This window comes from Carassius carassius, chromosome 31 (genome assembly GCF_963082965.1).
Source record: "Carassius carassius chromosome 31, fCarCar2.1, whole genome shotgun sequence".
Classification (NCBI taxonomy): domain Eukaryota; kingdom Metazoa; phylum Chordata; class Actinopteri; order Cypriniformes; family Cyprinidae; genus Carassius; species Carassius carassius.
The window spans coordinates 24,700,418-24,727,010 of NC_081785.1; the positions used below are offsets into that span (position 1 = coordinate 24,700,418).

Genomic DNA, 26,593 nt, shown 5'->3' on the forward strand with positions numbered 1-26,593 from the left:
AATAATTTATTAATCTTTTTTATGTTAGTTATTCCTATCATTAAAAATATTAATGTTCAGGTTATTTCACAGTACAAAAACTAATCTTAACTTAACTTAAAACTTAAAATAAAACTTAAAAAAAATGTACTAGTAAATAATGTATTAAAATATTTTTTAACTCAGCTTTAATTAACATTAATTAGTCTTTAACATTAGTACAAGTTACTAGACTTTGAGCTAAACTTTGCAGGACAGTCGATCGCCATTACCAGAGTTGAGAGCCCGCCATCGCTGCTTGCAGCTATATTTTTATTTAAAAAATTTTCTCTGGTTAGCTTTAATGTCATTTACCCGTAACATTTCAATTGTAAGATCTGAAAAACCTCAGACACTTTGAACTGTCTATCACTTCTGAAATATGGACAAAACCAAACACAGTCTGTATTAACAGACAGTAAAGACATCTGTTTCCACATCTCACTGAGAAAAGATGTGAGAAAACTCCTTTCTCACCTTTGTTCCTTTTCATCCGCTTACTTCCTCTGACCCATCATTCCCCTCCCTCAGCTCCTTCAGGATGGTCAATAACATAATATACATTTCTAGTTATATTCACAGTCATGTTTAGCATCGTTTGATTTCTCAGTGCAGCTGGTACAATGGTCTACAATGGTAATACAGATCATAAGAGTTTAGATTATGTTGCTTACTGTAGAGAGTGTGCCATTTCACAGTGTCTTTCATGCAAATTCCCATCTGTCCCCAAAAGGTGTAATTTTTCCATGTCTAGGCCTTGATCAATGCAAATTCCAATAGTTCCTGTCTCCATGTGGAGGATGTTTGACTTATTCTGAGTCCTTGAGAAAATGTTGCAAGAAGATCAGTGCACTTCTGTTTGCCTGATGAGCTTAGTGTGTGGAGTATATGAGCACACTCCTATGTATTTTTCTAAGGTCAGGTAACAATAATGATAATAATAATAACAAGAAGACGAATTCATTACATTTATATAGTGCTTTTCTAAGCACTCAAAGCACTCTATATTGTAAGGGGGTATCCCCTCATCCACCAGCAGTGTGCAGCATCCACCTAGATGATGCAACAGCTGCCATAGTGTACCAGAATGCTCACCACACACCAGCTTATTGGTGGAGAGAAGATGAAGCCAATCAGTTTATAGGAGGCCATAATGGTATGCACCTTTTACACTTTTTATTGGTAACACTTTATAATAACTTTCATTAATAAATCATTAACAAACATTAAGTCTAGTCAAGTCACCTCTGTTTATATACTGCTTTTAACAATACAGATTATGACAATGCAACTGAACAGTATTAAATAGGAAAATACTGTGTCAATAATGCAAAAAGACGGTTCATCATTGAATTCTGTGATGCCATCATCCAGCTCAGTTCAATTTAATTAGTACCTTTGCAATGAAGTCAACGATATCGCTGGAAATTAAGTGTCCCCAACTAAGCAAGCCAGAGGCGACAGTGGCAAGGAACCAAAACTCCATAAGTGAAAGAATGGAGAAAAACCTTGGGAGAAACCAGGCACGGTCAGGGTGCCAGTTCTCCTCTGACCAGACAAAACCAGTAGTTCAGGCTGCAGCAAAGTCAGATAAAAAATGCAGTTTTACAAATGTAAGAAATGTGGCTTTCAAAGGAAGGATTGTTATCAAATAGTGTACCTAGATTCCTAACTGATGAAGAAGAATTGACAGAGCAGCCATCAATTCTTAGACGGTGTTCTAAGTTATTACATGTAGAGTTTTAGGTCCTATAATTAACACCTCAGTTTTTTTCTGAATTTAGTAGTAAGAAATTACTCCTCATTTTTTAATCGGTATGTTTCTCTGGGCTGCAAACAAATATTGAGCTGAGTATCATCAACATAACAGTGAAAACTAACACCGTGGCCATGATGAGGTGGTTAGGGAGTTCCTAAAAGGCCTCCATAGCCGTGACAGGGCAGGCAGTACGTTCATGGATGGCCTCTGTGGCCATGACAGGACAGACAGTGAGTTGGTTGATGGCCTTCGTGGCCATCACAGGACAGGCAATAAGTTCGTACTGTCACCTCTGAAGATTCTGCAGCAGTGGTCGCCACCTCTGGAGGTTCCACAGCACTAACAGTCTCCTTGACAGCAATACAACAGGCTGAGAGAACATTGATGGGTGCAACAGACAGGATGTGACAAGGCTCTGGAAGTTTAGCTGTAAAACAGTGGACTATGGTGGCTGGTGTCTCTATTTTCACAATCCATACAATAGAATAGCCAATAACTAGGGCACTTTCATCAGGTTTCTGGGGAGAACCTGTTGTTTGGAATGGAAATGAAGAGCGGTGTTTTGACCTGTGACTATTCCGTCTCACTGTCACCCAGTTGCCTTGCTACAGAGTCTTTGTAGTCTGAACCAAACAATGAACAGGACGCCCTGGGCTAGTCACATCTAAATCTACAGCCTTCATATTCTTACTGTCCTCAATAATAAGTTTGGATGCGTGTCTCTAATTCTGAAACCTTCTTTGTCAGCCTAACTATTTTCCTGCATTTATCACATGTGAATCCCTCGTTGCCGATAGAGATAGCTAAACTGTACATGTGGCAAGTGGTGCAAACAACAATACCAGGAGAAGTAGAAATTAATCACCATGATTGAAGAATGATTCTGACTTACCACTGTTGTTTGATGGGCTCGTGAAAAAAACTGCATGAGAGAGAAAAGAAACGAGCCAAAAGGAAAAAAGGGCAAAAAAGAAAACTGTAATAGATAACGTTAATGTCAAGCTCGTGCTGCACTCATGATTTTTACATTTAAAATGAATGGTCAGATTATTTAAATTAGTTTGATATATAATATCAGATATATGGTGGGAATTAAGTTTATATTTTATATTTTATTACTTTATTACAACAGAGAGTGAAAGTAATATTCACCAGAAAACGGAGCTACAATCACAAACCACTCTGCAGCATGCAGACAGGAATCGGAAGTACATAGTTGTCCATCATTAGTCCATAAACATTATGTGATGCTTAATGGATCGTTAGTTAATACATATTCAAATAGCAAAGAAACATGAAATAATGTGCTTGTTAAAACATTAACAAGCACATTAGTAAACATTAACAAGCACATTATCTCATGTTTCTAGCTATTTGAATGTATTTGAACTAATGATCCATTAAGCAATACATTATTTTTGTTAATGATTTATTACAAATGAAAGTTATTATAAAGTGTTACCCATAATAATTAACATTTAATGTAAATTAAAATGCTTACAAATGTCATTAAACTTCTTATTCATATGATCATTCATCTTGGAAATTCAAAAGATTTTAGCAGATGTTATACAATGATTATACGCTTTTGTTAATGTACAACACTTTTCCTGGACAGATGGTGGTATGCGTTGGATTAAGGGTTTGTTAAGGGATCAACAGTGTACAGGTAACTTTTTTGATAAATGTATTTAATATATATATATATTTTTCCTGTTTTTTCATACATCAGTATGATTGAAGGAGCATTCAGTTTAATAATAAACAATAGAATACTAATATAAGAAGTGTTGAGGTAATAAAACATGTTTTGCACCCAAAATACATTGTTATGTCTGTAGCAAGCATTTTGTCAAACTTAACTAACCACCCTTTACACATTTTGCCATCAAAATGACTGTTCATAAAGGTGCAAATTATTAGTTAATGTATTTAAACATTTACAAAAATATTAAGTATTGTATAATTATTTTTATTGTATAATTTCTGTTGAAGTTATTTGTAGATTTTTAAAATCAGCCTGATCATATGAATTTAAGGTTAAATTACATTTGTAAGCATAAAAATAATGATCTGTCAGACATTATAAATAGAGATAAATAAAGATTTATTAATGATTAATTAAGCTTTTAATCATTGTAAACCATCTGTCAAAATCATTGACAATTTTTAAAGTGCATGATCATATGAATTGAAGTTTACTGACATTTACAATCATTTTAATTTACATTAAATAATGATCTGTTAATCATTAGATAAGGTTTATTAAGTACATTAGTAATCATTAATTATCACATTATCTCGTTTTATAGCTATGTGAATATATATTAACTAATGATCTGTTAAACATTACATAATGCAGTTATTATAAAGTATTACTGATTTATCTATGCAAATTTTATGTCTTGTATTGATTATCTCTGAATTGACTATGTAATATAATACTTTTTACCTGATTAACAATAAATTGTTACATTTGAATTGATTCAGTTTACTCTCAAATTATTGACTCTAGTAGAATGCGTTCTATCCTTAATAACATAAAAGCGACTCATGTCGATCGCGCGCACTACATAGTAAACGTGCCCACTCCTCAGTGCCCACAAACACTATGTCACACGCGTCATGTGGTTTCTGTAAAAACGAAACCCGTGCACGTTCGTTCTGCCCAGGCAGACAGCGAGTCTAAAGCAGTAAATGTGCACGCTTACAGCCCACAATTACTCACAGACAGCACGAGTCCCACGGGACCCGCTCAGCCCTCCCTCACTCGGTTAAGCACTGTGGAGGGGTCGAGGACGAGCGATCTGCCCGCTGTGATCAGCGCGTTCCCCGCCTCAAATGTCACAGGCTTAATGCCCATGTTAGAGCACATCGAAGCGCTGCCGTTGCCCAGCCAATAGAGCGCACTTCGCATCCAACCCCTAGCCATTCATGCAGACGCATGGTCAGCGCTTCCAGGGGTTTCGGATTGGGTGCTAGACATTATAAAGGGAGGCTACTCGCTACAGGTTTTTTCGACACCCTCCGCGCTTTTTAGCGCGCGTCGAAACTATGGTCAAAACAGAAGTAGCACACCTACTTCGAGCCGAAATATCAAAACTGTTGAGCAGAGGGGCTGTGGAGCCTGTATCTCAAGCTCAATGCGAAGGGGGGCTGTACAGCAAATACTTTCTAGTGCCCAAGAAAGACGGGGGTCTCAGACCCATACTGGATCTAAGACAGCTGAACAAAGCATTGGCGAAACGCAGTTTCAAAATGCTTACAACCAGGAGACTCCTCGCGCATATTCGCAAAGGAGACTGGTTCATGTCGATAGATATGAAGGACGCGTATTTTCAAATACAGATAGCGTCACGTCACAGGCGATACTTGAGATTCGCCTTTGAGGGTCAGACATACCAGTATACAGTCCTGCTGTTCGGCTCGTCCATGGCTCCTCGTACGTTTACGAAGTGCATGGACGCAGCGCTCGCTCCTCTCAGACTCAGAGGCATGCGAGTGCTGAACTATTTGGACGACTGGCTGATTCTGGCTCAATCACGTTCAGAGCTCGTGGAACACGGGGCCATTTTACTCGATCACCTCGAGAAACTCGGTCTCAGTGTCAACTGGACGAAGAGTTTGCTGAACCCCAGTCAGACGATACTGTTTTTGGGTATAGCTCTGGACTCACGTTCCATGACGGCATATAGCGCGCAGCGAGCTCTCTCCGCTGCGGCACGACCTTCTCGCTCAGAGAATTTCAGAAGATGCTAGGTCTCATGGCCTCAGCATCTCCAGTTCTTCAGTTGGGCCTGCTCCGCATGCGCCCCCTGCAGTTCTGGCTGAGAGCGCGGATATCCGGTCGGCTGCGTCTCAGGGTCAATCAGAGCTGTGTTACAGCCCTGAAACCCTGGACAGGGAATGACTGGTACCAATCAGGTGTAAGCCTGGGGACTTCCTCGAAAGTGAAGATGGTGTCGACAGATGCCTTCACTTCGGGATGGGGAGCGCTGCTCGAGGGCAGACCGTCCTTTGGCCTGTGGTCAGAACGGGAAAAGCTCCAACATATCAACTGTCTGGAAATGCTGGCAGTGGAGAACGCGCTGACGCGCTTTTGTCCCCGAATCAAAGGCCACCACGTCTTAGTCCGTTCGGACAACATGTCTGTGGTGTCCTACATAAATCGCCAGGGCGGTCTGAGGTCCCGAAACCTGTACAGGTTGGCAGAACGCCTCCTGGTTTGGGCTCAGCGCAACTTGCGCTCGCTGAGAGCAGTTCATGTGCCTGGGCTTCGCGTCCCACGAAAACGCTCACTGCCCCGCGTTCTTTTCCAAGAACGAAAGCACGCTGTCACGGAGGTGGCCGTGCTGCCCGCTCTATGCTTTCCCCCCCATCTCCCTCCTTCCGCAGGTTCTAGAACGGGTGAGGGAAACGAGATGCTCAATACTGCTTGTAGCACCATTTTGGAAGAACCAACCATGGTTTCCAGATGTGTTGCAGTTAGCAGACACTGCCCCGTGGCCAGTGCCGTTGAGGAGGGTTGTGGTCCCTCCATGTGTGGGCGCTCAACGGTTACCCGCTGATCACTCAGTGGGAGTGCTGAATACCATCACTCAGGCTAGAGCTCCGTCGACATGACGGTTGTATGCCTCGAAGTGGTCGGTGTTCCCCAGCTGTTGCACTGCACGGGGATGTTCACCCCTTAGTTGTGAGGTGACGGAGGTTCTCTCCTTCCTACAGGAGCTGTTGGATAAGGGCAGAGCCCCCTCCACGCTCAAAGTTTACTTGGCGGCTATCGCAGCGTTTTCTGAGACAGCGCTCGGTCAGTCAATAGGAAGGAACGATTTGGTCATCCGCTTCCTTAGAGGAGCTAGGAGGCTGAATCCTCCCAGACCTCCATCAGTCCCTGTATGGGACCTCGCGACGGTTTTGGAGGCCATGAAGGGTTCCCCTTTCGAGCCTATCCAAACGATTAGCCTCAAGCATCTGTCGTTTAAGACAGTGTTCTTGTTGGCTCTCGCTTCAGTGAAGCGTGTGGGTGACCTGCATGCGCTCTCGGTGAGCCCGTCGTGCTGGGAGTTTGGGCCTAATGACTCAAGGGTCATACTCAAACCTAGGCACGGTTATGTGCCGAAATCCCTCAACACGCCGTTTCGGGCTCAGGTTATTGCCCTGTCTGCCCTGTCGGTGTCAGGAGAGGATGGAGACTTGAGTCTTCTTTGCCCTGTTAGGGCTTTAAGAGCTTATGTGTCTCGCTCCGCTGTCTTTTGACGGACTGAGCAGCTGTTTGTCTCGTTCAGTGGACGTTCCAAAGGAATGGCTGTTTCGAGACAGAGCCTATCCAGATGGATAGTTGATGCCATAAATCAGGTGAGTCAGCCTTTTCGAGCTCCTTTTATAGGGTTAGGCCACACCCGTTTCGGCGGGAAGTGGCATGAAGGGCTCAGTCTTTGAAATGAGTCTTTAATCTAGATTTAAATTGACAGAGTGTGTCTGCCTCCAGAACAACACTAGGTACATTGTTCCAGAGTTTAGGAGATAATAGGAAAAGGATCTGCCACCCCCAGTTGATTTTGATATTCTAGGTATTATCAAATGGCCAGTGTTTTGAGATTGCAGTGGATATGAAGGACTATAATGTGATATGAGCTCTCTTGAGTGTTGAGGAGCTAAACCATTCAGGGCTTTTTAAGTAATTAGCAAAATGTTAAAATGTATTCATTGTTCAATAGGGGGCCAGGGTTGACAGAACCAGGCAAATATGGTTGTTCTTCCTGGTTATAGTAAGAACTCTAGCTGCTGCATTCTTCATTCATTCAAGCTGGAGCTTCTTTTTTTTGGCACGCAGAGCAGCCAGCATTACAATAATCTAACCTTGAGGTCATGGATGCATGAATTAACGTTTCTGCTTTTGACATTGAGAGCATAGGTCGTAATTTAGATATATTTTTAAATGTAAAAATATACATTTTTTAAAATGCTAGAAACATGGTTTTGCATAACCAGTATTATATAAAACGCTATACAAATAAAGGTGACATAACTTGACTTGCCCCAAAAACTCATCCGATTGTCTATGAAACCTATCTTATTTCAATGCGCACCAATCCATCCAGCCATTGAGTGACAACAGTCTGCTATGTATCTCGTCACCGCGGTAAGCAGCGAGGCCACCAGAACATATTACAGAGTCTGAAATTATACTTCACGTACTTCATACTAGTACATCGTATTAATTCAAACACCTCGTTAATATTATTTTTAGTGATCTCCGACTGGTGAAGTCGAACATCATTAGAGCCAATGTAAATAACAATATTACTGAATTTACGTTTAGTATTGACATCACTTTTAAATTTACAAAGATGTCAGGTACTCTGGTTCCTGATAAACAATGGACTATGGTGGATGGTGTATCTATTTTCATACCAAAAACTAGGGCTCTTTTAACAGGTTTCTCAATGGGAGTCACTGAGTGGATGTTTTATGTTTTGATTGCAATGTAAAGAGCGGTGTTTTGTCCTGCAACTATGCCGCATCACAGTCAGCCAACTGCCCTGCTGCAGGAGCTCTGCAGCCGAAACCAAGTAATTTATGGTTCTCGCTAAACTAGTCTCATCCAAAGCTGTATCTAAGGCCCTCACGTTCTTACAAGCCTCAATGAAAGCTTCTATGCATGGCTCTAGTTCTGAAATCTTCTCTGTCAGCTTAACTATTTTGCTGTATTTATCACATGTAAATCCCTCGCCACTGACAGAGAAAGCTACACTATATATGTGGCAATCGGGATTGTTGATTGATTCCGACTTACCTCAGTTGTTTGATAAACACGTGAAAAATGGAGCGGTAGAGAAAAGAAATGGACCAAGAGAGAAGGGAAAAAGCAAGAGAGAGAAAAGAAATATGGAGCTAGACGAGTCTCAAAAAAGATAAATGCACAAACTACAATCACATATGCACACACATGATTCATAAATACACACACAGGATACACAAATGCGCACAAAATTCACAAATGCACACACAAAAGTTAAAAAGCACAGAAGATTCACAAATGCATACAAAATTCACAAATGCACACAAAATTCAGAAATGCAAACAACATTTACAAATGCACTCAAGATTTAGAAATGCACAGGACAAGATTCAGAAATGTATTTACTGTATTACTTACGACTGTCAGTTTACGCAACTGGCGCCATTGTATGACGCCATACGCGTGCACGTGAGGGGAGTCAGAATTAGAAATTACAAGTTACAAGTTAACAAAGTTACAACACAAAATTGGGGCCAATTACTGCACAAAAGCCCGAGCTGCTACCTCGGATTGGGGCGACAGACCCTGTCAGTCACTTAATTCACAAGAATGTCAACTTTATGGAAAGATACTAGCCTGACCCTAGCCAGCTCGCTAGCTTATGTTGATAGTTGCACAATTAAACCGGTTAACATTAACAATTAAACAACATCTCACAACAAGGAGATAACTAGCTAAACACTTTAAGTTATACCGCTCCCCTGTCGTTGCCAGAAGCCATGTTGAGGTCTCAACCAACTGAAAGACAGAACTCCACCGCGCTAGCTCGCGCTCGCGACACAGGCATATCACGCTGTGTGAACGCGTTCATGTGATTGGCTTAGAAGTAAACAATCCCCCGTGTGGGGTGCGTTCTTGTGATTGGCTAAAACAAGGGAGATATCTGATTGGTTGCTGATCATTCCCCGTTCAAAAAAAATGCATTTGTGTGTCGAGCCAAGTCAGGGGAGTCTCAAAATTCACACACAAATGCAGTGAAGTTCACAGACCGCAAGCTGTTTGTAAATCAAGGGATATTTGTGTGTGCATCAGAAATAAATTTCTGAATCTTGTCCTGTGCATTTCTAAATCTTGAGTGCATTTGTAAATGTTGTTTGGATTTCTGAATTGTGTGTGTATTTATGAATTTTGTGTGCATTTGTGAATTTTGTATTTATTTGTGAACTTTCTCATGTCTGTCTCTCATTTCAATTGTCTACTTTTATTTCTCCTAAAGAACTTTATGAGATCTATCAATACTAAAATTAGATATACATGAGAATCACAACTAAGAGCTCAGAAAGAGCAACCAATGAGCAATAAAATATTTCTATAATGGACATTGCAGCAAGATAATAAAAAAATATATTCTATGTTTCTCCCACTAAATTTTCAGTTTCAAATTATTTTGTCTCAAATATTTCTCATGTCTTATTTTTGTCTACTTTAGGAATTTTAGGAGAAACATCTGAAATGCTGTTGATAATAAAATGAAACCTATATGAAAATCATTCATATGCCTCCTGAGCTTAGGCAAAGCAACAACTGAGAATTTTTTTTTTCTCTTGGCATACCCTGTTACATACATATAGGGATTTATAAACAATAGCATATGTGCTCAGTGCTTACTTTTACTGAGTGATCCAAGAGATGTAGTAAATAGAATACTTTTTTTACATTTACACATGTATATTAAATATACCTCTCTCCTAAAGTTATACCACTCTCATGAAGTTAAGTGGGCACCACTTGCCACCACAAATCCCCCCTCGCTAGGAACCGGCTGACTATGTCTGTGTGAAATAGTATTTTGTTACAACGTTGCACATTCTGCTGATTCTGCAAAGTGTATGTGAAATGTTGACCACAAATGTACAATAATTTTCACACCATTTCATTTTGCAGGTTTGTTGAAGCCAAAACACTAGGTGACCAAGTTAACCAGATCAGGATCAGAGTCAGTAAGTAGTCTCTTCAGTCTCTTTTTGTAGCCAAATTTGGACTCTAGAATTAAGCACACACTTTATGTTCAACCTATGGTTAGTGGTAGTGTGGTCTGTGTGGGTGTTAATGCCCCAGTATAATGATGAGGACACTAAAAAGCACTATCCTTAAGTTGAGACATAAGATTGAGGTCCTTACTGCTAGGATGTCCTTTTTAGGGGTGCACCCCTACTCCTATGCGCACTCCCACATTTAAATATATATTTTTAAATATATATTTAAAAAAAAAATATATATATATATATATTTCCTTCATGCAAGTTCCTGTCTGACATGTTTTTCTGGCCCCTTTTTGATTGACAGGATATAATCGGCCCAGATCATTGGTTGTTTTTTAAACAACCAGATGATGACCAAAAGTGCAGATAATTGCTCTTTTTTGTAATCAACACATTGTGTTTTCTTGCTAATAGCGTCACCATTATTGACAGTTACAAACTTTCACCAAACCATTTCACTGTAAAGGAGATAACTGATATAAATACATACCAGAAATAAACAGAAAAAAGTACACATTAAAAAATAAACTAAATAAAAAACAACTACATTCATAGTGTCAGAGATGAATGATATGCAGGAAGAAAGTGTCTAACAAAACAAAGAGGACCAGAGAGACTAAATAAAAAAAAAAAACACACAAATGGAGCCCACTGCATTCTCCTATCCTGTCTTTTAACATCAGTTAACTTTTAAAAATTAAAATCAAGTTATCAGGTTAAGTTGCCTTTATTTATATTCCCTTTATTTATATAGCGCTTTATACAAAACAGATTTTTTTGGTCGAAACAGCTTTACAGCGTTGAACAGGAAAATAATGTGCCAATAATATAGGAGGACAACAGTAAACTGTTGGTTCTCTTTCAGTCAGTCAGATTCGATGAAGGGTTAGTTCACCCGAGAATGAAAATTCATCCACCTTCTACTCACCCTCGAAGCAAATTTTCATTCTAAGGTGAACTACCCCTTTAACAAAACAAGCCAATGAATGTTGGAGTGCAAGCTTTGCATCACACATCCCGTCCCGCAGCACAGGTATATAAGGAGAATGCATGCAATTTCAGCAAATTCAGCTTTTCACTTTGGAGCCGAGTGTTTCTCATGATTCTACTTTGCAGTCATTGTTCAAGTTAGTAAGCAATAAACCAGGTGAAAGCTCTCTAGAGAGTATTGGTGTGATGGCACGTCAAAAGTGGTCACTACTGAAAGAGCTTTTCTCTGCATTGTGCATGCTGCAGGCTCCAACAGTCCTGGGTGCTTCAGCACTAAAAGAGCTTTTTCCTTAAAAGAGCTGGCAGACAGCAAGCATCTTTTTGAAGACGCCTCTCTGTGCATTTCTAGATGTGGTTGTTCCTGTCCTCATCTGACGGCCACGATCATGCCTGGGCTTAAGCATGCTGAATCTTCCGCCCGCAAAATCCCTGTGGACCTCTTGCTCCTCAGCATGTTGTGTGCCATCGAGCCACCAGCTGACATTGTGGGTTGGTCACAGATCCATCACGTCGCTTGTTGTTTTAGATGAGGTTCAGATTTCGATCGTTGCATTGAAGAGAGGGTTATTATGCACTGGATATGAAGATGACACATAGTTTACAGCTTATGTGTTGTTTGCTTCTGCTAAATTGGATTCAGAGTTGGTAGCCATGCTTGCCCGGGCTGCTGTGTGCTCTGACTCATTCTGAGTGATCGCATCTGGTAGTTTGGTTTCTGGGGGCACAGTGCGACAGGGCAATTGGCTTACCCCGCTCCCGTGTTTTTCTTTCCAGAGGTGCTTGAAAAGCTTTGGCAGCATGGAGGCAAATTAGTGCCAGTATGGAAGGCCAAAATTTGCCTAAAGTTTTTCTTCACTCAATACCTTTGATGGTGGGGTGGTCAGGGGATTGTGGGTATTCCCCAGGTGGAGTGTGCAATTGCATTGTATGCCTTTAAAGTGCTGCCCCCTGTTGGTGTTGTCCGCAGGTCCCGTCCAGCACCTGTAAGATAACAGCAGGTCTAGTTGCTAAGGCTTGCAGTGTTGCTGGACAGGTTGTCTCTGCCTTGCATGCGATGGCCACCCTCCAATTTACCACGCTTAACCCTCTGGAGTTGATTAACGCATATACGCGTTTTGAGTCATTTTCTCCTGATAACCCCGAAAAGAACTTAAATTACATTTTCAGTTTTGATCGTACAGATACGAGCAATACATCAATTGAATCTGTAAAGGGTCTACTTTTTTTGAATACAGACATAATAACAACAGAACTTTGTGCAATTATAAAATAAAGAAAACAAACAAGGTGCGCTGTCTGCAGCCTTTGTCTGCGCTGATCTTCATTTACAAACACGTCATTAAAATGAACTGTAACTCCGTGAATACTCAACGAAGAGACATGAGAGATATATCTATAGAAAGCTTGACATGTCTGCTTTTAAACTAAACAAGCTGAAAACAAATATTCTGTGATAAAGTAATCCATATGAAAACAACGCGATGTCCGTTCTTCACGTCTCCCTTCATTATATCTAATGTGACCACGCCCCCGCGCTGAACGCGCTATTCAGATTCAAACTGAAGCGTGCGGCTTGAATACGCCCACACAGAAGAAAAAGCAGCGAGACTGTTCTTCAAGTTTTTTTATTTTACTGTTTGCTTTGCGATGAGAGGAATAAGACATAATTCACCCCCAAAAGATGTGATGTAGTAGAGGATTTGAGATTTGGATTTCCTCAGAAAAAAAGGATAAAGTGCTTTATTCAGCAGAGATCATAAACATGAGTAAGTCTCTTTTTATTTATTTATATACTTGTACTAGTTTTCACATAACCTGTAAACATTTTACTAGTTAGACTTTTTCCAAAGACTTTTTCCAAACTATAATTCCTGACTAAATGTATAATCAAGTGAAATATTATGAAGTTTCAGTAACAATATACAATACTATAAAATTCAAAAGCTTGATGTAAATAATATAAATGTAACAAATAAATGTAACTGTAACAAATGTAATAAACAATGCTGTTCTTTCAATTTATCCCCCTAATAAACCTGAAAAAATATTCTCAGCTCTTTTCAACATTAATAATAATGGTAATGATGATAATAATAACAATAAATGTTTTTTTTGTAGAAAATCTGATTGTTAAAAGGATTTCTGAAGGATTGTGTGACTGAAGCAATGATGCAAAAAATTCGTTTGAAAGTCAGCTTTGATTGTTCCTAATAAACTGTTTAACTGCTCCCCCAAGTGGATATTAAATTATGTTGTGGGATAATTAAATATATTCTAAATAAACTACAAACATAAAATTATATAGATTTATTTTGTCCTCACATTCTTTCTTGTAACTCCTCCCTCTTAGTCACACAGCTGACTGAATGGCTCATTATGCAGGCCTTTGTCTTCTCAGGTGTAAATCACAATGATATTCATGATAGTTGACACCTACTCGCACATGACTTTTACCAACAAAAAGTGTCTTAGAAAATTTAAATCAATATATATTGTTTTCTGTGAGTGAGTAAACAAGATGATTTTCACATAATTTAGAAAGAAAAATTCTAGGCTACAAGCTCCAGTTCTCAAAAATCCCGGGAACCAATGTTCTTTATGTGTTTTTTTGCCTTATTCAAGTGATTTAACATTTTTAGTTTTTCACTAACCACGCATAACATTTTTTTTTCTCAAAAACACAATCATGTACATACATGCTGCTCACATATTATTATAGCCAAGTATGTGCTGATTACAGTAATATTAGACTTTAGCCATTTAGGTATTTATAAGAAACTGAAAAAAGTACAAATGTCCGGGCATGACAAAACCTCTCCAGGCCCCAAAAATACCCTTAGACTCCAGAGGGTTAAGCACTCAAAATGCACAAGGGTAATTTTGAGCCGGAGTTGATGCAGGAACTGTGCACAATGACTGACCATGATAAAAGTCACAGTGCAGGCCTTCGACCAGACAAGGTCCACTTGGTTGATTCAGAAGCCCCCTTGGCTAAACCTTGCAGTGGTGCGAGTTGTCACCAATGTGTGCTTACTTGATTCTGCCATCTCACAAGGTGGCCTTTTCAGTGACACTGTTGAGGACTGTGCCCAGTAGTTCTCCACAGTTCGGAAGCAGTCTAAGGCTGTCAAGAGCATGCCTCAATGTGCTACCAACAGTTATGGGCTGCCCCTCAGCCTGCTCATCGCCAAGGGTGTCTGTCCTCTGCGGCAAAATATGAGTAAAAAATAAATTCTCCAGCACGGCCAGCTCAAACATGATATCGTGCCCCCTGCAGGGAGACCCATCTCAGCCACTGTTAAATCCTCCGAACAGTGGGCAAAACCACTCCTGAGATGGGTGACCCAGAGACAGAGGGAGCTTCTCTTCCCCCAGAGGATGACTGGGTAGAGAACTTTTTAAGTTAAATTTCTGTTCCACCACAGGCTATATGGGCAGTGCAGTAGAAGCAGTTTCCTATATCTCTGAATCGTAAAGGCATGGATGGCAGTGTGCGAAGCTAGGCCTTGCCACTCTCATTCCCATCTTCTTTCACCAATGGGCAGCAGAGCCCGGTTTGAGGATGCTATGCCTTGTCCCTTGCCCCCTGCCCAACCGGGGAGCCAGGTAAGTGTTGCACCACAAACTCAGACCCTACTCCAGAAGGGCAGATGTTGTAGTCCTACTGGCGAAGGAAACGCGTGACTTGATCCGGGCTCTCCATATGCTCCCGTTCAAGATGTTAGCGCAGGAACACATTTTCTGATGCGTTAGGACTCATGATTGGTTTGCAACGATCAACCTGAATGACACGTACTTTCATGTGTCGATTTTCCACTTAGCGTTCCCCTTTCTGTATAAGGAGTTGGACTCGGGTCAATCTAACAGCATGTCTCTCAGTGGAGTGTGCTCAGTCGATGCTGAGCAGCCTGGAGTCATTTCAGCGCAGGAGGGCGGTTCCACTGAAACCGTTTCAGAGGCTCCTGGAGGAATATGGCATCCACTTCCACTGTCACGCCACTCTGATTGCTTAACATTAGACTGCTTAAGCATTGGCTTCAGTTCCGAAATAGGCATGGCGCCGTGGCACTCACCGGGTCTCACCCAAACTGTCCTGCCGACAGACATTCAGCCAGTGGTTGGAACTTGCCTTTCTTTAGGTGGGAGTTCCCCTAGTGCAAGTGTCCAGGCATGTTGTTGTCTCAACAGATGCCATTTGCAATGAGCATGTAGCATCAAGCACCTGGACAGGTCCTCAAATGCATATTAATTGCATCAAGTTGCTAGCAGTGTGGCTTGCTGGCAAGCTCAATCGTGCAGGCGACAAGATCGCATGCCGACCTGCCCTTCCATGAGAATGGCGACTCCACCCCGAGACAGTCCAGCTGATCTGGAAATGCTTCAGGGACACTCAGGTAGACCTGTTTGCCTCTCCGGACACGTCTCACTGCCAGCTGTTATCGCTGGCACACAGCTGACCTCTGGGCCTACGCAAGTATGGGTTTCCCCAATGAGCAGGTACTTTTAGTAGCATCATTTTGGTCAAATTGGGTTCCCAGAACTGATGCTCTTCGCGACAGCCTCTCCTTGGCGAATTCCTCTTAGGAAGAATTCCCAGCCGTTGCTCTGTTCTGTCCTGTTCCTGATTTGCCTATTTACATGGACTGTTTGCAGAGCTTCAGGACCAGAGCCCGGTTTGAGGATGCTATGCCTTGTCCCTTGCCCCCTGCCCAACCGGGGAGCCAGGTAAGTGTTGCACCACAAACTCAGACCCTACTCCAGAAGGGCAGATGTTGTAGTCCTACTGGCGAAGGAAACGCGTGACTTGATCCGGGCTCTCCATATGCTCCCGTTCAAGATGTTAGCGCAGGAACACATTTTCTGATGCGTTAGGACTCATGATTGGTTTGCAACGATCAACCTGAATGACACGTACTTTCATGTGTCGATTTTCCACTTAGCGTTCCCCTTTCTGTGTAAGGAGTTGGACTCAGGTCAATCTAACAGCATGCCTCTCAGTGGAGTGTGCTCAGTCAATGCTGAGCAGCCTGGAGTCATTTCAGCACAGGAGGGCGGTTCCACTGAAACCGTTTCAGAGGCTCCTGGAGGAATATGGCATCCACTGCCACTGTCACGCCACTCTGATTGCTTAACATTAGACTGCTTAAGCATTGGCTTCAGTTCCGAAATAGGCATGGCGCCATGGCACTCACCGGGTCTCACCCAAACTGTCCTGCCGACAGACATTCAGCCAGTGGTTGGAACTTGCCTTTCTTTAGGCGGGAGTTCCCCTAGTGCAAGTGTCCAGGCATGTTTTTGTCTCAACAGATGCCATTTGCAATGAGCATGTAGCATCAAGCACCTGGACAGGTCCTCAAATGCATATTAATTGCGTCAAGTTGCTAGCAGTGTGGCTTGCTGGCAAGCTCAATCGTGCAGGCGACAAGATCGCATGCCGACCTGCCCTTCCATGAGAATGGCGACTCCACCCCGAGACAGTCCAGCTGATCTGGAAATGCTTCAGGGACACTCAGGTAGACCTGTTTGCCTCTCCGGACACGTCTCACTGCCAGCTGTCATCGCTGGCACACAGCTGACCTCTGGGCCTACGCAAGTATGGGTTTCCCCAATGAGCAGGTACTTTTAGTAGCATCATTTTGGTCAAATTGGGTTCCCAGAACTGATGCTCGTCGCGACAGCCTCTCCTTGGCGAATTCCTCTGAGGAAGAATTCCCAGCAGTTGCTCTGTTCTGTCCTGTTCCTGATTTGCCTATTTACATGGACTGTTTGCAGAGCTTCAGGACCAGCTCTTTGTTTGCTTTGGAGGACAGCAGGAGGGATAGTTCTTGGGCATTGGCGAGGGGTGCCTTGATAGCAGACATCTGTAGAGCTGCCGGTTGGGTGACACATAACACGTTTGTGAGATTCTATTATCTCTGTGTAGAGCCTGTGTCCTCTTGATTGGTGTGTCGATCTCACTTGCCACGGTTAAGTGCTTCTCATTATAGTTTCCCTTTTGGTGAACCCTGTTGAAGTTCCTCCCGCACCCTCGGCAATCAAGCGTGGTGGAGCACCAGACACCAGGTCCAGCACTCGTGTGTATGCCCAAGGTCAGTCCTTGTGCTGGGCTAGGTGCCTGTGTGTAGTGATTTCCCACACATGTATTGTTCCATGGTAAAGCTTCCTTCATGGTTAGCCTGTGTCTTTCCCTAGCAGAGATTTTTCAGCCATCTCTGCTGCATAGTGATTTCACCCAAGGTGGGCTGAGTCTACCACAGGGACTTTCCCTATACAGCACTGCCCCCAAATTGGATGGGGGGACATCAGCTTTCTCAGGGGGTCAGCAATAGTTGCAATTTCAATTTACAGCGATATCGTTGACTTATCATTTCATTCACAGCGATATCGTTGACTTGATTGCAAATTATTGCACAGATACTATTTAAACTGAACTGAGATGATGACATCACTGAATTCAATGATGATCTGCCTTTAACTGTCATTTTGCATTATTGACACACTGTTTTCCTAATTAATGTTGTTCAGTTGCTTTGACGCAATCCTTTTTGTTAAAAGTGCTATATAAATAAAGGTGACTTGACTTGACATGGTGGATTATCCTGCTGGAAGTTGCCATCAGAAGATGGGTACTCTGGAGTCATAAAGGGATAGACATGGTCAGCAACAAATACTCAGGTAGGCTGTGGCGTTTAAGCAATGCTGAAAGTGTGCCAAGAAAATATCCCCCACACCAGTAGACCACCACCAGCAGCCTGAATCACTGAGACGAGGCAGGATGGATACATGTTTTCATGTTCTTTACGCCAAATTCTGACCATACCATCTGAATGTCGCAGCAAAAAATCGACACTCATTAGACCAGGCAACCTTTGTCCAATCTTCTATTGTCTAATTTTAGTGAGTCTGTGCAAATTGTAGCCTTCGTTTCCTGTTCTTAGCTGACAGGAGCGGCACCTGGTGTGGTCTTCTGCTGCTCTAGCCCATCTGTTTCAGGGTTTGACGTGTTGTGCGTTCATAGATGGTGTTCTGCATACCTTGGTTGTAACGAGTAGTTATTTGAGTCACTGTTGCCTTTCTTTCATCTCTAACCAGTCTGCCTATTCTCCTTTGTCCTCTGACATCAGCAAGGCATTTTCATCCACACAACCTCTCCTATAGCAGAGTGTGTGTGGGATTGTTTATCAGGGGATCTATAGTGCACTATCTGATGCGATACTTTAGCTGACGGCTGCATAGTAATAATTTTATCTCTAATAGTATCGATTTTGAAAGTAAAGCAGCCCTATTTTTTCATAGTTTCTGTTACAACGTCAAGTTTTTCTGAGCTATTTGATAAGCTGAGGAATTGAGACAAATAAGGAAGATTATTTACAATGCAGTGTTTTGTCATAAAAGTGATGGTCATAGAAGTTGTCATGAATTTGGTTCTGGAGGGAACCAAATAGAGAGATTATCTTCTCTCTATTAATAATAAGTCAGTGGAGTGCTCCAGACAGACAATATATATAATGGGACAATCACTGAAGTTTTAGCAAAGAATTAGGCTGAAACCATGAACTGATGAACTGCCAAGCCCCAAAAGTGAGTCGTTTTTGTAGTTAACCCCTTTGCATGCAAGGATCGGCGATGGCCCCAGTTTATTATTGTTTCACTTTCACAGCATTTTAAACATCACTCTCTTACTTGATCTGGGCAAACTGTGCATCATTTGAAAGTTTAAAGACTCTAGCTTCGATATTTGACCAATGTTTTGATAAAACATTGTTGCAGTTACAGTTATTTCGTTATTTATGTCAGGAGTGCAAAATAATAAATCCGTATTATGCCACATTTTGAATAGAAATTCACCACTCATTCATATTCAGTCACGTCTGCAGTGGTTTATTTGTGTTCACATAGACTCACTGAACAGCGTCAATAAGGATTTATAGACCAAGATGCATATCTGCGGAGATATATGGATATATTTACTTATGTTTACTTCATATTTCTTCAGACAGAATCTTAATTTCTATTAATTTTCCACTGATTTACGCGATCTGATGATAAACAGGCTCTCCCAGCGCTGTCTCTATGTGTGTGTGCTCCTCAGTGCTCGTGCTGTGTGTCAGACAGACTCTGATTGGTCCTTCGCCTTGTCAATCTTTAGAGTGTCATAACCGGACACCGCCAAATCGTGTCACATGGTTCCTGTACACTTCCTGGTTGTTATCTGCCCATAACAACACTGATACACCCCTGTACACACGAAATATCCTAATAATAAATCCGTGACTATGATAGTAAAGCTTTGTATGAGATTTTCTTGAGATCTGGGGCATTTTTATAAAAAATATTAAAAATTTACATCTGAAATGATCATTTGTGCAGCGATGTAAAAGGCTATAAATAGCATATTTTTACAACAGTAAATGACCACATTCCACCTGTGATCGCAAAAGGATGTTATAACAAACACTCGATCGGGGTTTATAGTAAGTTTTGAGTAAAATTGTTCTAATAATTTCATAAATTGTCTGATGTAGCTTGATGCTAACGTTAGCTCTAATGCTACTAATAGCAGGTGCATTTCTTCTTCATAATGCATTTCTGTCACAATAATTCACGTAAGGTCGTAAGAAAATGATTTGTTGTATTTTTATAGTAAGACTTTTGATAAATAAGGGGTGAATGCATACTGAGATTGAAATGAGATTGCAGCTTGGTGGCTTTTTAAAGCTTGAAATATCACAACAAAGGCTGATAAAGGTGGAATAAAAACAAAAGAAAAATTATAAAAGAATAATGCGGATAATATGTCATACCTAGCGGAGGTGTGAAAGACTCATTTGGGGATAACAATAGAATCATGAATGCGGGAGTATTCATAGCCAAAAACACAAACAGAGCACACAGGAGTGTTTGCATGTGTGATCTTACAGAGATGACAAGTGCCATAAATCAATCAGATTAGCCTTCTCTAAAAACACACATGACATGGCCTTAGAAAATATTTCATAAAATTCACAGTTTTACAGATTGGATTATGAAATTTCAGTTGAAGCTTTGGTGGACTTGTGGCTTTAGCTACACTGTGTTCCTAAACTCATATCCTACATCAATAATTGTTTTAATACATTTAAAAAATATGTTTTTTATATTTTTATGTTTGAGCTTATACAGTATATCTCTATTATCATAACAGTCTGAGTAATTCTGATTCCTGAACAGTAAACTTTGAAGTGTCAGCTTTGTGAACAAATATTGATTATGTATTTAGTCAGAAAGAATCATGAGCAAAAACCTTTTTATTTTGTATGTCATTTCTGTCTCCATGCCAAAAAATGGGGGGTGACTGGTAAGGGGTTAAAGTCAATTTTACAGAGGAATCATCATTAACATGGGTTCAGGATCAAATGTCATTTCCAAAAGTTGTGATAGAATAGTAAAGACTTTAATTCAGAAATTCAAGATGGGCAGTCATTCTCAAAATAGAGGCATAAAAGCTGCCAATTGACATTTATCACACACAGGGTACGTTACAAGTATCATTTGAAAAAAGGCAGGGAAAAAACAGATTTAAAAAAGTGAAGTGACATGTTGCCAAGCATGGTGACCCATATTCTGAATTTGTGCTTGCATTTAATCCTTTCAAGTGCACACACTGTAGTGAACAGACACACACACACACACACCATGAACACACACCTGGAGCAGTGGGCAGCCATATTGCTGCGGTTTGGTGCCTTGCTCAAGGGTCTCACCTCAGTCATTGTATTTGAGAGTGGAAGAAAGTGCTGTTTTTTAATTGCCACCACCAACAATTCCTGCCCCACCTGAGACTCAAATCCACAACCTTCAAAGAACACAGGAAATGAAAGAACTTAAGAACTGATACAAACAAGGTAAATTAACGAGACAGAGCTGAACTAACAAACTAATCATATCAGTAACTATGACAACACAAAGCAAACAGGAAGATCAAGCACAGGACCTAATGAAAACACATTAAAAGTCCATGAAACAGTCATTCAATTTGTATGCCAGCCACAAGGAGCCAGAGGATCTCTCAAACTTTCTGGATAAGATCTGGGAATAAAAGCACAAAGGCTTAGTAATCATGAAAATATTACAAACCATGACTCCAGCTGAACTGCAACTTGGAAGAAAGCTGCATGGTCCAATAAACAAATTCCTCCAAGGCAAAGATCTCACCCCTGATGTGCCAGTATACAATGTTGTTCATTGTTTAACCCAGCTTCAATCCAAAGCTATCAAAAACAACAAAAAAGCTCACGTTAAACAAACAAGAAACTACAACAAACACAGAAAAGAGCTAACATTTAAAGAACAAGACTGTGTGTGGATAAGGAACTGTCCACAATCTAGCACAAAAGCTAAATTCCTTGCAAAACTACCCAGGAAATGGAGAGGTCCTTACTGGGTAATAAAACAGCTGGATCCACTTAATTGCTGTGTGGTACTGGAGACTACTGGGGAAGATGTCTGCACAACCCATGTGTGCAATATGCCCATCATAGAAAGTTCAGAAGATCAGGACAATTCGTAACATTATAAACATTATAAATCTCTCTATCAACACTTTTGTGCTAAATAAAAATGTTAATCTTTTGTATGGTATGGTGTATATGGGGGAAGTTGTGGCTTAGTGGTTAAAGAGTTTGACTCCTAACCCTAAGGTTGTGGGTACAAGTCTCGAGCCGGCAATACCATGACTGAGGTGCTCTTCAGCAAGGCACTGAACCCCCAACAGCTCCCCGGATGCTGTAGCATAAATAGCTGCCCACTTCTGGTTTAGTTAACTGGATTTTCAGTCTGGATAATAGCAGGTGGACATGGAGGAAACATGCAGAAAGATCACCACTTTTATAACCACCAAGGGGCTATTTCAATTCAAGTCTATGCCGTATGGGCTCAGAAATGCCGCTGCCACCTTCCAGCATTTGACGGAGAGAGTTCTGGCTGACTTGTGGTGGAAAATATGTTTTCTCTACATCAACGATATCATCATCTACTCAAAGACATTAGAGCAGCACATTCAAAATGTCAACACTGTTTTCCATAAACTTACTCAAGCAAACCTGATACTGAATATAAAGAAATGCCACTTCTTCAAAAAAACAGCTCAAGTTCCTCTGTCATATAGTCTCTGAGAGGGGTTTGGGGATGGACTGAGAGAAGAACCAGGCTGATCACACCACTGCAAGACCTCAAAGCTTTGCAATGATTTCTGAGCTTGGCAGGGTGGTATCATAAGTTCATTCTCCACTATGCTGACAAAGCTACTCCATTGACCCACCTCATAAAGAAATGAGTCAAGTGGGAGTGGACTCCAGAGTTTCAGGCTAGGATGTATGCACTTAAACAAGCATTACAGAACTCATGTGTACTGATACAGCTAGACCTCACCAAAAGCTGCCAAGTTCACACAGACCTGAGTGATGTAGGACTGGGAGCCACTCTGGGGAAACAGAAAAGGTGGTAGTATATGCTTCACGGTCCTTAACAGGGGGAGGAAGGAACTATAGTACATCCAAAAAAGAATGTCTGGCTGTTTGGTCTGTTGAAAAGTGGAGGTATTACTTGGAGGGAAGGCCATTTGACGTCTTCGTGGGCCATGCTGCACTCACATGGGCATTCAGATGTCCCAAAACCTCCTCACGCCTAAACCACTGGATCTTCCGTTTACAACAATTCAACAGCCTATACATGGGACCTGATGCTTTATCCAAGGTGTATGAGCCACCTTCTACTATTGTTGCCCTGTTTCTCCATATCTTTTCCCCACTTGTCTACCTTACCACACTCTCTGGAAGGAATTGCTAAAGCTCAAAGTTTGAGTACCATCACTCAACCTACAGTTTGGGATCCAACCTCACTCAGTCAAAGAACAGCCCATCACCTTTGAAGACCACCAAGGGGTGTGGTACCGCAAAGTTCCTTTAAAAAATGTGGGGGGTTCCCAAAATATCTAGTGTCCGGTATGTGATCAGAAGCTTACATCATGCTATCCACCCTAGTCAACTGAACTGTAAAAACAATGATTGCTGCCTATGTTGGAAAACAACATTAAACCTGTGACCAGTGGCTTTTTTAAAAAAAAAGAAGTTTTTTTCTGTGTGTGTGTGTGTGTGTGTCAAAGTTTAAAACCAATTCATACACTTTAGCTCACAACATGTGATGTTTTTGTTGTCTGTTGTTTCTCTGTCACATCTTCCAACTTATGAGTTCATTGTATAGCACATTAGTCAACTGTTGTTTTAATTGCACTTTATAAAGCATGATAAATTGGACTAAAAAAATATGTTCGCTTGAATAAATTGAGACTGCAGCAGTTTGATCCTGTAGTTAGATCCATGCCATGAAGAGCAGTTGTGAAAAATGTAAATATTGAATGTAACCCTTGAATTTTCGCCTTTTACATCTCAGCTCTTTTTCCTCACTTCCAGATGAGCTGAAGACACATTTGAAAATTAGACGAAAGCAAATGGCAGCCCAAGGTTAGTGACTTTCAAAATACTTAAAACCTTCAAATAACCATTAACCATTAATTTTTACATTCCCTTTTCTAACCATATTCTCGTCTTACTCATTCAAAGATGGGTCAGTGCGTGCAATGGGTCTGGCAGCATCTGCCTTTTTGATCATGTCAAGATAGAAATTTAAACATGGACCATTTAACATGCTTCAGTGAATTTTGAACAGTAGAGTGGTATACATGTTCAGATATTATATATGATGTACTAAAATAAATAAAACTAAAACCGAAATTAAGAAATTAATACATTTGTTATTATTTTTCTTTTTTCTTTTAGTGTAATTATTTAGCTCCAGTCAATTCACTGTTGATTCATTATAATAATTGTGAGCTTTATCAATTATGACACAAGTTAAATTCAGCATTAAGCAATTCTACTGGAGACAGTGGTGTTGATATTCAACTTGAGTCAGCTCAGTTTCAGTTCAGGTCAGCTATAAAGCAGATTTAAAGAAGAGAATAGTGTTATTCTATAATCTCAATTCAGTTTAGTTCTCATCCGATAGTGTCAGTGCCATCAAACTGGTAGTATTACTAAATAGGGGCGGGTCGGTTTGATGAAAAAAGACTGTGATTTCCATTTAGAATTTCAGAATTTCTGAGTGTTTTGGCTAATGGAAAAATTGTTCAGCTTTTTGTTAATTACAGTTGGTAACAGTTCTGGAAAAAGTCACATTACATTGCACCAGTTTCTTATTGTATCTCTTTGTTCTGTTCTTTTAAGGCTTAGCAGGAAACCTAACAGCATCAGAGTCAGACTCAGTTGAAGAGAGAATTCTCAACCAGATAGAGGAGGAAAAGAAAAAGTGTGTCTCATTTTATTACTTGAATATTTGTAATTCACTTCTCTAACCTTCTTTGATCTTATAATTTGCAAATCTAAAACAGTATTATGCTTTCTGGAGCATATGCTTTTAAGTATGCTTTCTTACCTTTTTGTATGTAATATGCATTGTATACAATATATATATATATATATATATATACTTTTTTTTTTCCTTTATAGTTACAAGATAAAATCTGGATGTTTAAAAGGGTTGAAGACAGAGATTGAACATCTACAGCTGTTGCATGAAAAGTTGAAAGTGAAACTCCAAAAGGACTTTGAGAATTGGTGGACCCAGGAGGGCGCTAGGCTAAAGGTTTTATTGTTCACAATATGTAGCAGCATGCTATGAGTCTTATTAGTGTAATTAAATATTAGTGTAGATTAGTGTAAACACAAGCCACTGTGAACACCCTTTTAATTCGCTTCGACCTTTTCATATTTTATGAATTATTATTTTAGGTTCAAGTGGGGTGTGTAAGGAATTGTAAGTAAGCAGAGCACGACTGTTTCTGAAGCATGCAGTACCAAAACTAAGCTTAGAATCGATTCAAAAGAGAATTGCAATGCATTCTAAAAATCTCAGAAGCAATCCATGAATCGATTTATCATCCCATCCCAACTAGACAAGAAAATGACAATGATTCAAACAGACAACACCTGGAAACCCGGAGTGAAATCTATATCCATATTTTTACTATATCCATATACCTAAAGTGTGAATCAGCCCACCAGTCCACACGTCTGACAAGAATGGGAGTTGAAACAAAGCAACTCCTTAGTTTGGAGTGAGCCGCATCAGCAGCATTGGACCATTTGAATATCAATGGCGAAGCATAGTTATTTTTTACCATTATGCTGTTCAGCCCTCAATAATCAATAAGTAACTGTTCTTTCCCACAAAGTAGAAGCCCAAACTTGCAGAAAAGGAAGAACGGTTGAGTTTGGCTGCCAGAGAATCAGAAATATATTTATCCATGCCCTGGCTTTCCGGAGCAGAAAGTGGTTAAAATCTGCTCTTAGGCAGAGATGTACCTGGCAATACATCTATAGCACAGTTGTAGGGACAATGTGGAGGAAGAAAAGCAGCTTGAGACGTACTGAACATTTCCTTCAGGACGAGGTACTCACAGGGAATGTTCAACAGGTCCACCTTTTCATCGTATAACACAGAAAAAGACACAGAGGAGCATGCAGACAACATACAAGAGGCATATTTCTTGCTCCAGAAAAAATTCTAATAAAAATAGTATTCTGATTTCAATTAATATGAGGGTTATTGAGTGTGAGCCAGGGATACTCAGGACAACCAGAGCCAGAGGAAAGTCAGTTAGCGGGAAGTGAATATCTTCCAGAGGTGATGAGACTCACTGGCCTGGTGGCATAAGTGATAGCTGACGGAGTAAATTCCAAAAAATTACCCTCCACTCCAAAGTCCAAGTTCAAGTTTTTACAGACATGATGAGTTATGGCACTAGTAGTCTGACTGGGGGGAGAGTAACTAGAAAGGAGGGAGGTGATACCACCTGCCAGTAACCTCTTATCTACTGATGGCCTTTGGCCTTTACTGGGCACTGAGCAGCAATGTGTCCCACCACCGCACAATATAAACATAATCCATGAGCCCTGCATCCCTCCTTTTCCTCCTGAGAAAGAAAAGCTCTGCCCACCTGCATGA

At 40.8% G+C, this 26,593-nt stretch overlaps 1 protein-coding gene across 1 annotated transcript in view; it reads left to right on the forward strand.

The window, feature by feature from the left end:
- The window catches only part of kif6 (kinesin family member 6), a 306,561-nt gene that overhangs the window by 243,362 nt on the left and 36,606 nt on the right, over positions 1-26,593 (forward strand). The window contains exons 15-18 of the mRNA XM_059519411.1: positions 10,464-10,519; positions 24,001-24,051; positions 24,814-24,895; positions 25,096-25,231. Coding sequence (XP_059375394.1) covers positions 10,464-10,519; positions 24,001-24,051; positions 24,814-24,895; positions 25,096-25,231 — 325 coding nt within the window. The remainder of the gene's footprint in view (positions 1-10,463; positions 10,520-24,000; positions 24,052-24,813; positions 24,896-25,095; positions 25,232-26,593) is intronic.